Below are 12,131 nucleotides of genomic sequence, written 5' to 3'. Positions count from 1 at the left end.
TTTGTGTTCAAAACTACATTGATAATCATAGAATCATAGTCATGTTTGAGTTTGACCCTTAAAGATCATCTAGTCCAACTCCCCTGCGAGGAATAAGGACACCTACAACTAGATCAGGTTGCTCAGAGCCCTGTCCAGCCTGACCTTGGGTGTCTCCAGGGATGGGGCATCCACCACCTTTCTGGGCAATCTGTTTTTTGTTGTTATTGTTTGTTTTTAGAAGACCTTTTTTTTTGCAGGGAGGAAGAGATCTTGGGAACCTGACTCAGGGAAACACACTAAGCTGCCTTCCTGAAAGAAAAAATGTCTTCTGGTTTTCCTTAAGATCCCTGAAAAGTTTCTAACAAGCTTAGATGGAGAATATTCCAAAATCATCTTTTCTTCTTTGATAATAAGGCAACTTACCCACTTTCTCTTAGCTAAAGTAAAATCTTACATGAAAACCTTTCATGGAAAATCCTCCATAACTGACCTTTTAAACTGCCACGTTATTCCTCAGAACTTTAAGCAATTTAGGAACCTTCTCTCTCATGATCTCAAAACTTCAAGTAGAGAGTAGAAGGCTTAAAGGTAAAGGACTCTTTTTTTTTTTTTTTTTTTTTTGTAAAAACATGTCATTTATTAAACACCGTAAATGTAAATATGCACAACAATGTTAACAGACAGTCCAGAAGTAATTAGAGAACAAAAGCTGGAAAAGTGAAGTGCAGTCTATCTGCCTTGAAGAGTCAATTATGTTTTATTTGAGCTGATTCTTTTAAGTTTCAGAAGAGTAGGGGTTTCCTATTCTTCTCTCCCTCTTTGCTAACCCTTGGTTCCATCACTTTCAAATTCTTTTAATGAAGTTCTCATTTCCTCCTCCATTGCTTTCCCATGCAGCTTTCTGCTCTAACCACCAGGTGCCAGACTGCATCTCCAGACTGCAGCTCTTGTTTATTTATTTATTTTAAATGTATTTAAAACAATGAGTTTCAGTGCCCTAAAGATTCTGGTAGGTGGTAAATATGGAAGATATGAAGAAGGGGGATGGAGAAGAACATGTGGAGAATGAACAGTCTCAAACAAGCCATTAGTTAAGTATCTACACGCTGTGAATATTAAGGTAACATCTGTCCTGCTCCTAAAGACTTAACTGTTAATTTATACTATAGAAAACAAAGTAACTTTACAATAGTTACTCAGTTCCCTGAGCATGGCAGACTGATACTCACAGAAAAGCTGGCCTCCCAAAAGAAAGTAAAACATTCATTCTGTTATGTAAACAAAGAAAATATCTTCTTTCTGACTGCAAAACAATATAAGGCACTCTGAAATAGTCACCTGAGTAACCATCTACTTGATCATTCCTCTCCTCTCAGAGGTGAGGTTACAGCAACACTGCACTTACTTGACAGCAGAAGTTAAGTTTTACTTGTGATTTCTAACCTCCCAAGAAGACAACCTTAGATATAGTGTGGCTGGGGACAATCAAAAAGATTTCTTTCTCAATAAATTGCTTAATGCATATATAGAAAAAAACAATCTATTTCAGGCTCATATTCACAGTGCAATAAGGCAAACGAAGAACACCATACTAGCAAATACAAGGAACAAAATTATTAAGGAATTTCTTTGATGAGTTACAAACTCTCTCTATCCACTTCATTCAGATCAAAATTAAAATATAAAACACTTATTCTAGATTGTAGATCCATAACACCTTCTCAATCACTATACACAACGTATAGCAAGCTTACATTGAGACTGTACGTTTATTCAAATGTGGGTGGGTTGTGGCTGTAGGCACATAGCACATCCATACACAGAAGCACACTGCTTTCCAGATATACTTTTAGCGACCTATGAGTTTAGAGCAATTTAGAGCAATAAAATATAGGTATGTACAAAATTATGGAATGTACATGAATAGGGGTGGTGGTTTGCTTTGTTCTTTTACAGATAGGAATATTTGTCTGTGATTAGTAGAAAAGGCAAACTTGGCAAGGATGATACCAGACTTATGTAAAAAGAAAACCCCCGAGCAATTCTAAATCTGGGTTTGTATATTCAGAAAGCTTCAGGGTGTTCGGATTCAGAGTTTCATCTGGACTATTATTTAAATTGTTGTTTATGCTGAGGCAAATGGAACTACAGATCTTTTGAACAATGAGACTGGAGAATGAGATGTGATACAAGGAAGTGAATTCAATAAAACTTTGAGGCATTTGTTGTATACAAAGGGCCTGGTATATTTCAAAACAGAACCAAAGAAATAAAATACAAAGTAATTCTTGTGCTGCATGGAACAGCTATTTCATTGAGTTTCAGTTAAGTAACACTGCCATCTCCTAAAATCCTGTGATCGCTCAGGGCCTTCGCAACGTTATATTGGTAGGACACATGGTGGTGCCTGCATTTCAAAATACAAACTACAGAAAAGGAAATAAAAGAATTCACAGAACTTGCCTTCATTATATTCAGGTAGTAAATTAATCTCTTTGATAGGAAAACGCAGTGGACGAAAGATGTTCTGTATAGAAATTCTTAAGCAAACTGGTATCTTCAGCTACACAGGTGTATGTAATCAGGTATGGCTCTGTATACAGTAAAACAAGACCCTTTTAGGCATCTGATGCAACAGATGCATCACCACTCAGAAGAAAAAAAAAAGGTCTTCTAAAATCCTATATTTTGACAAACATGGGGATAAAGCAAGGATTTTCATTAAAAAGTGAGGCACACCTTTTCTCCCTTTGAACTGCAATAGTATAATGCCTTGTATATAGAAAGGCATGACCGTTTTATCAGACAGCCTGAAGTTTTTATATTGTGTTATTATTTGCAGTCTTTAGAATAGGAAGTCAATATTCATTCATGATTTGCTCTTTTTATGTTAACCTATAAAGACAGAGGAAACTGCATTTGGCTTGAAAAGTAGGTCAGGATTCTTATGTCAGTTTCAAAGAAAGGTAAACTAAACTTTGGAAAAGCCACACACATTTTTCCTCAAGTCAATTCACAAAAACACCTTCCACATTATTAGATGTCTGTCCTTTTATTCCTATCTCAAAAGTCACAGAAGGAATGACAGTGTCAGCTGAAGCAGAGAAATAAAAGTTCCCTTCTCATGAGACCTGCCTACCCTCCAGTAGGCAAGAAGAGGTAAGTAGTATTCCCCTTCACTGCCTGGAGTGCTCCTGTACCACAGTGCTCAATAGGCCTTCAGTTTGATAAGTGCCTCGCAGGTAGAGAAACATCTCTATATCACTATTAAATAAACAAGTAAATAAATAAATGAGGTATGAGGCATAGGGTTTTTGTTTGTTTTTGTTTTTTTTTTTAATATTTTCATAGTAAACCTCAACAGACAGCTTAAAAAAAGGGCTGCTAATCAGCACATACACAACCTATTGGTCTGAGAATGTGTAGATTTCCAAGGAGATTTCCTGTACCTTCCAAATCCTTAAAATAATAGGCTTAGCTGGCATAAGTATGGGGAGAAAATGTCATTGTTATTGTAGTGGAATGCAATAGGACGGCATCAATCTGGTCTGTAATAACCCCCAGCTTCTCAATAACAAGCAAGTGTGTTTGTCAGACATGAAGCACTGACACATGCCTGACACACTGCACAATAAATGCAGTAAAATGTAGTAAGGAAATCTGCAAAACGTGTATGCAGTGCACCTACAGTCTGAGGTAGCGTCAAATTGATCAGTGACCATAAAATCATAATAATACCTTCTCAAATTAACACATAATTCCTGGCACGCTGTCATAGTCACAGAACTAAAAACCAAGTAGCAATACTGAAACCAAATAAGTTGAAACTACCAAATAAACTTCTGTGTGTTTTGTTTTAAGATGAAACTAATGTTAGCAGTAACTGTTACAACAGCTTCCTTCAGGATACTAACCAGCAAGGATTATTTCTGTTGTAGAGACAAATGTAACCCTACGTTAAACATGGATATGAAATCACATTCTTATCTCATCTCTTTGTTCAGATTGTTATGCCTCTCTTTCTGTCATATGAACAGCCCATAAAGTGAATTTTTTTGCAGGGAACCCAGAGCATATAGGACCCAAGGTTTTAACATATGTTAAACTTGGGACCTCTGCCATTATTTTGTATTTCATTTGTAACTTGTTGCAAATTAAACAATTTGCATTTGTTTAATAAGAGCTTTGTCAGTCACCTCCTGATTCCCATATTTACCCTGAAATGAAAGTTGTGCTTATGGCCTCACAGAACATTGTTATAGAAATGGGACATCAACACAGATTGAAGTATGATAAATAAGACAGATCAAGAGAGAGCAATTTTTTGTGTTTTCTTTTTTTAAAAAATGTTAAATATGTTAAATGTTTAAATGTTAGAAATGTTAAATACAATAAATAAATAAATAAATAAATAATGTTAAATACAAAAGTTTGAATTGAAAAGAAAGCATGCCATGTAGAAGAGTACTAATGGGTAAATACTTCAACTTGATTTTCTTTAAGAATCTTCTCTCACAGGAAAGACAAATATTTCTCATCACTTCTTTCAGTTCTTGTTTTGCTTAAGCAAAGAGTGAAACTCTTTTAGTTTTATATAGTTTGATCCCAGCAGCTAAATACACATTTTAATAAGGATCACAGGATCTGAAGTTCTCCTATATTACCTCAATATGGAGACTGTTCTTCAAACACAGTTCATTTTAAAGGCAATAGAACTCATTTCTAAACTCCCCTTCTTAGATGTGGTAGGCTGCAAGTTCTGATCTACCCCGAGGGAGCAGCTGAGATCCATTGTAGGTGGATTCGATGCAATCCAATATTATTATCTATGACTCCACTCAGTATAGGCATAAGTTTGTCTCCTCCACCTGATTAGGTGATCTCACCTTACTTAATAGCTGTCATATTCACACTTTTATTAGATTTAAAGCCTAAGCAATGGAAGAAATAACTCAAAAAGTTATTTTTAGCGAGGAGGACATAAGAATCCTGACCTACTTTTCAAGCCAAATTTTGAGGAGGAAAAGAAAAAGAAGCTTTTAATGAAAATTGAAGAAAATAATTTTAGGACCAGATAAATATGCACAGAGATGTCTTTGAAAACACAGAAAAGATTTCCATGGAAAAAATAAATAAATCTATAACTATAAATTAAAATACCACAGTTTCAGTCTTCCAGGATATAAATAGAATAACATACTACAGGTTTGCTGAACTTTTAGATTGACGCATTTCAAAGAAATTCCAGTTTCTCTGGAGACCCACAGAAGCAGTTTGTGTTAATTACAGAGATACAGTTGACAATGCAGTAAATTGCACTGTGGAAACAGAGGAATTAAGGGTTAAGAAAATATAAGATGTGCCAAAATCTTCTACTATCATCCTTTTAATTCAAAATTTTCAACTCAAGATTTGGAGATATTTTCTGGTAATTTTTAGATGCCCAGGGTAACAATACTATGACTACACAAAATGTTATCAAAGGCATGAAAAATAGGTGGTGAGGAGCTATATTTGTGTGCTAATTTTTTCCAGTTCTAATGTTCCTAACAAGCCTAGTCAGTCCCACACACGTGTTCCTTGTTACATCCATTTTCTGTTCAGTTGGTTTCCCACACACCAAGCCAGACTCTGAGCCTCAGTAGGGAATTTGCTGTTCCTCCAAGCTGCTGTGAGTCACTGGGATGTCTGCTGCATAGGCCAAACTAAGCCTGAATTTCTTGCTTTCACTAGGCAGCAAGAATAATGAGGAAAAGCATGGCAAGGAGGTGAGAAAAGATCAAAAAGCTAGTAATTCTCACTCAATATCTCTGCCTTCCTGTCATATTGCATGGTGATGGAAGAAGCGAAACAAAAACTGAGAAGAGAATTGTAAGAAAGATCACAGCGTTCCAGCTTGCAAGTTTTCTAGAAGTCTTAATTTAAACACTACTTTCTCACGACAAATGAAAAAAGCTATGCTACCTCATAAAATAAGTATGTATTCTTGTACCTCGTTAGAAATACTGGGGCATATGTCTTCTTGGACATGATTGCAGTAAAAAATAAAGCTGTGTCAAATGAATTTACCTAATAATTCTACATACTGTTATTGTTTGCATTGTAGGTTCCAGTACAAATCTACATAAAGTGTTGTATATATTTTTCTATTCTTTTGATAGATTAAACTAAATTGTGGACTGAATGTTAAGATAAGCAAGTAATTTCAGCTTGCTCTATGCTACTAATAGTCATCTGCTCAGGAAAACCACTGGAGGCAGACTGAAATCAGAAAGATCCCTTGTCATAGACAATTTCTGAACTTCATTTAAAAAATCAAGAACTTTCAATTTGATCAGAACCGTCAGAACAAGGCACTGTGGTTAGAAATGGGTTTTCAGGTTATAGGACAAATCCAGTTTAAGCGTAATGATCATCAATAACCTGCTTCACAACAGACTGTTAAGAATTCTATTTTGTGGACAATAAGTTCCTCAGGTGCTGGTAGCTGGGAAGTAACCTCACGTGGGAAGGGGTGTGAGGGGAAATGTCAGTAAATGTTCTCTGCAGACACCAATCTCTGTTGGAGAGACTGAGATTAGGAATAATCCTGGAGTGATACTTTCATGAAATGAACAAGCAAACAAAACAAACTAACGACACAACAGATCTTGAATATAAACTGTTGTTTTAATTACATCTGCATTACTCTCACGTACAGTACCATCCTTCACCTGCAGGAGACTGTATATATGTACACTTCTGTGCATAACATTCCCCCCGGTTCTCAGTAAAGCAGACTGATGTAGCTGCCCCACGTGTCAGAGTCCCTGCTGCCATCACTGCTTTCTGAATATCCATGAACGTTATCAAAGTTGAACTACAAACCTGCTAACACCTTTAAGTCTGCTGCACTTTTAAAAAATAGTCTTTGCCTGTTTCCATTAAAAGCACCGCTTCTGTCTCTGAATCCTCTCTGAATCACCAGCGATTTGTTTTCATACAGATCCCTCTATCTGCCAGACACTGGAGTGACTAATGAACTGAAGAATCTGGTCTGTATAAAAACTTGACTTAGCAAATTAATCGTCACCATGTTGATGACACTGCTACCCAAAATATCACAGAGACAAAAGAGTAACAATTTACATGGGCTCTGAGCCAGTCTGTCCTTTCTATTCAAATTTCAGGAAAGCATGACCTAAATTCTCTGCAAGTAGTAGAATCTGGAGCTTTTGTTAATTCAGTTTCCTTTCTTTCTTTCAGCATGTGTTTTTGCTACAGATAATTATAGTCATTAACAGAAAAAAAATGTTTATTTGTGGAAAATTAAATACAGCAAGCACATAGCCTGTTATAAGAATGTAAGCTTAACAGAAAGACTGCAGGGCTGTCAGCAGCTGAATACCTGTATCAGTACAAAAAAATCATCCTGGCTATCTAATGACAGACGCACACCCCAGACTGACCAGAAGCAACATAAATCCAATTCTGCCTATATTAGACAGTTTCTTTCAACAACAAACAACCAAAAAACCCCACAGAAATTAAGGTAGAAAGGGCTGAGGAAAGAAAGAAAAATAATACACTGAACAATATAAGGGACTAGATCCACTGCTCCTATATATTCATTCTCCTAGTACAAAGGCAAATGGATATCCACTGGAAATGGAAAGAACCATACACTATCACCATCAACGCTTTCTCACAGCAAGACATTATAAAAGCTTGGTTTTAAATTCCACTTAATCCTTCTGAGGCAGTGTTTGAGGCAGGTCATTGCCCTTGCCAATGAACACAGATGGCAGGTCTCCTTTCCTTCAGTACTCTGTCTCTCATGTGAACAGAATCCCACTACAAATGGATAACCCAACGTACCAAAAAGCACTTATTTCCTTATGAAACTTAAATAGGCAAGCATTTATATTTCAACACGTTTAGCCATTTTGCATTTTAAATGTCAGGTGCTTAACAAGTAACAGTAAGGTGTGTTTTTTCCAGATAAGAAAATACTGCAATTATCACTGTCTCTATCTTAAACAACATTTAAAGTGTCAGAAACTCATTTCTGCAAATGCTTCACCTCTTTGTTTTACCTGCTTCTGTGTACTTTAATCCTACTTTTACTTCTTCATGATTTGCTTTCGGTGGTGGCCAGACAGTCTGGAGTCTCCCTGGAGTCTTGTCATCTTGCTCTGAAGGACTCAGATCAGGCTGTTGGAATTATGAAAGAAAAAAATTAAAGTTGGCAGTATCAATTGTTCCAAAACAGATACCTGGCTCTACATATATACTCAAAAAAGATCATCTGCCTCATTCAAACAGTACTCAAACAGTTAGACAGGACACAAAGAAACCAGTATAGAAAAATAATTTTGAGAAGGAGGATATCCTAACGTATGTGACATACAATGATTCCGTTGAAACTGTTTACAGTGGCATGGAAAGCTGTCTATGCTTTGGTGAACCAAAGATGTGAGGAAAACTTGTTTTTCTTCTTATACATATATATTTTCCTATACATACACACACACATATATATATATATTTTTTTTTTTCAGAGTGAAAAGCTAGGCTCCATCCCCACTCCTCTTACAAATGAACATCAGTGGAATTCACTTTAGACATTGACAATGTGATTTCTGGAAGCAGAGCTGGTTTGAGAAATTCCTGCCCCACCTACTGCAGCTTGCTCAGTCCACATACCATATAATGCTGCCACATCAAATTGCTGCTGCAGCTGGTAGAGGCACTGTGTTGTCAATTGGAATGGTGAAATTTTCCATTTAAGTGGGAAACATCAACAACAATAAACAAGCAAGACAGGCACTTTTTAGTGGTCTCTTTTTTTAAGCTAACATTTCTGTAATCTGATCTACAACACATGAGTCATTGCGTAGACACAACTGTAGCAACAGTAGAACACTGTATGAAAGTGGCCCCATAAAATGCTCTTTAAGACACGGTAAAAGGCAAGGCGAGACCCTTCTGCCTCGGCTTTGCCCAGGGAAAATGCACACTTCCACTAGGCCAGCTGAGAGCAGATATTTGAGCCACCCATGCTGACGGCTGTGCCTCCTCCCTCCCAACCAGGCTTGCCGCGAGCCACACAGACGCTTACGCCAGCACAGCCAGAGAATGGTGTAAGCAGGAACCAGCAGCCCAGGGGTGGGAAGGGCACGCACGCACTATAATTGCTGTACATGCCGTGGCCCATGAGTGCCTCTTTTCTCCTCCCCATAGGTAATTTACTTAAAACTGGTATTATCAGTCTGCCCGGGTGTCAGTCATTTTTATGAATGTTTTAATTATGCATAAGAATAAAAATGTTAAGAGAGTACAACCAGCACAGCAAATTAACTTATCCAGCTTCAGGCTTAGGGTCCAACCCTGCAAATTTAATCATTTGGGTAAATTCCTCTATTAGCCAACAACACACTTCTGGACTGATTGCATCTGCAAAGGAGTAGCTGAAAGAGTTTTGGGTTTAGGGAACAGTGATGGCTGCTCATTTGAGTCTCAATTGCACTCAAATTTGTTTACCATGGTGCACATATGCACAGGTTCTTTTCATTTCTTAAACATTAGTAAATATCCAGGCACATACAAACATTAACCTTGCAAATGTTTGTATTAAACCATAACTTAAGTGGTCTAATTGGACACCCTCAGTTACACTCAGATAAGATTAAATGATTATCAATATTTGGAAAGCCCGGTACGTATGTAAATAAGAAATAAATCCTTTTAAGTTCTATGTCTTGGACAAATTAAACTGAATTAACCCGTAAGTTATTGTGTCTGTTCTTATCCTAGAATTATTCCTAAAGGCAAAATGAAATATCAGTTGTAAAAATTAAAAAACAAAAACCAACCAAACTGAATAGAGAAAACAGTGAGATTGAGAGACTCGTAACTAATACTATGTTAAATATTTGTGATACAAAACTGATTTTAAACCCTACTTAGCATATGGAAAACTGTTTTGAAACGACCTTTTGAAATGAAAAACTTGTGTTTAATTTCTGATTTGTATTTACAAGCCATGATTATCATCTCTGAGTTCTGCTCGAACTGCAGATGATCAACAATTTTGAAAGATCTGCCCCAAGATTTCTCCAGTTTGGAATCCAAAAACTGAGATTGCCTAAAGTAGAAGATTTTGCCTTTTAGAAGACTTTCCTGACACTTTGACCTTGAGTCCCCACCATTACTTTTAAAAATGAAAATATTTTATATCCATCTACTTCCAGATTTAGGAAGAAAAAATAAGCCAACCTACAGATTTGTCTGATGGTCCGTCACCAGGCTTAGATTTTGACCTTTCAAATACAGCTTTCAAGGACTCTTTCTCATTTCTCATTTTGCGTTTGATGGCTTCCAGCTCTGAAGGATCTGCAGTTGTCTCTTTTTTGGGAGGTCGTGTGAATAAAGCTTTAAAGACATCCAGTGCAGACTCGGCAGGGCTTGATTTTATTTCCTCAGAGGGAAACAGTGGCTCTGTTTGGCCAGAGGCTTTGTTCTCTGGACCTTCATCACTGTCCTCAGTCTCCCCAAATCCTGCACCAGAATCTTGGGTTCTCTCATCATTCTTGGAGACGTCTATGTTCAACAGGTGAGAGAGCTGCTCCAGGAAAGTAGGACTTGCTTTAGGTTCAGATGATTTTTTTTTTGTGGTCAAACCTGATGTAATGTTGGATTTCTTAACAGGCTGTCGTAATTTAAGCAGAGCTAAATCATTCTCTCTTGGTTTAATTTCTGTAATAGTTTCCCCATCCTCTGTGTTTAGTCCCTTCTTCCTCACACGTAGGCCACTAAAGAAAGCAGGCAGCTGGAAACTTCTTTCAGTCAGTGCTGCTTTATGGAAAGACACATTATCAGCCGAAGGTCTTTGATCCTCACCTGAAAGTTCTGGAGAGCATTCCCCTGTAGCAAGCAAGCAACTGAACTGCTCATCCATTAATGTTCTGTCTTTGCCACTGGAGTCATGCTCCAGAATGCTGTCCAGCTTTCTGGGAAGCCACTGAGAAATTGGTGGGTGTAACTCAGTGTCATCTCTACCCACAGTGTCATCGCTGTGTCCGTACCCTTCTGAGTCTGACTCTTCCTTACTTTGATTGTTACCGTCCAAAGCCACAGCAGACAAAGCAGCATTGTTTAGCCCACATTTGCTAGTGCCGGTTTCATCAGCATCTGGGTCCTTACTCTCACCATCTGATTCCGTGTCACTTGTTGTGTGAACCAAAGTACCTTGTACAAGAATAGCATCGTTGTCAGATTCAGACAAAGAAGTCTGTACAGACCTTAAATGGGGAAGAAGTATTTCATTCTGTCCTGCCGGCTCCGGCTCCAGCTCCAGCTCAGCACGGCTGCCAGACATCGGGTCAGCTTGGTCACTGGTACAGCTCTCGCAGTGCTGGTTTTCTGAGTCGTCAACACCGTCATTATCATTCCTCTCATACCGATTGTTAGCCTGAGTGTTGACATCGATGTGCAAAGGTTGAAACGCTTTAAGCACTGCTTCTTCTTCTTTGGGAGTTACCGATTCCAACTTGGTCGTAAGTCCAAGAAGTGTTCTGACCGCAAAAGTGGTGAAGACGTCCGGCTCGCTCTCCGCGGGACCCGCCCGCTCGGGAAGCTGCCGGCTGCACCCCGCGTTTCCTCCTTCCATGCTGGGCGCGAGGCGCGGCTCCAGCTCCGGGCGGGCGCTGGGGACCGGCGCTCACCGCACGCAGCGCTGCGCGGCGGCGGGCCGGGCCCGGGGCGGGCAGCCAGCCGCCGGGCCGCGCTCCCGCTGCTTCCTGCTCCCCGCGCCGCCGCCCATCGGCTGCCCGGGCTCCGTTGGGGAGAAGCGAAGGACGCGGCAAGTTCTCCGGCGCTCCGTCCCTCGCACAAAGGGCTTTTTGTCACAGCGGGTGTGCCGGCGCGCCGATCCCGGCTGGAAGCGCAACCAGTGGCGCTGCTCCCTCTCCCGCAATCCTACTGGCTGCCCGACTTCCTACTCGTAGAGCAGCTATATAAACGCGGCTCCCGGCCGGGGCAGCGCGCAGCGGCGGCGCGCTACTTCCTCGTAGCAGGACGCGGGCTGGGAACCTCCGACGGGGAGCTCCCCGAGAGCTCCTCTGCACGGGCCTTTCGCGTGGATAAGGCTCTTCCGTGGTAAAGCCATC

General features: G+C 39.4%; 1 protein-coding gene across 1 annotated transcript in view; it reads right to left on the bottom strand.

Annotated features, from left to right (window-relative positions):
* Positions 1-11,632, bottom strand: part of FMN1 (formin 1) — a 116,892-nt gene extending 105,260 nt beyond the window's left edge. The window contains exons 1-2 of the mRNA NM_204423.2: positions 10,244-11,632; positions 8,058-8,175 (exon numbers count right to left, since the gene is read on the bottom strand). Of these exons, the coding sequence (NP_989754.2) occupies positions 8,058-8,175; positions 10,244-11,632 (1,507 nt within the window). The remainder of the gene's footprint in view (positions 1-8,057; positions 8,176-10,243) is intronic.
* Positions 11,633-12,131: the final 499 nt, after the last annotated feature.

The sequence above is a fragment of the Gallus gallus genome, chromosome 5 (assembly GCF_016699485.2).
Source record: "Gallus gallus isolate bGalGal1 chromosome 5, bGalGal1.mat.broiler.GRCg7b, whole genome shotgun sequence".
In the NCBI taxonomy this organism is placed as follows: domain Eukaryota; kingdom Metazoa; phylum Chordata; class Aves; order Galliformes; family Phasianidae; genus Gallus; species Gallus gallus.
Note: the sequence above shows the minus strand (reverse complement) of the source record. Positions and strands in the feature narration are given on the sequence as shown.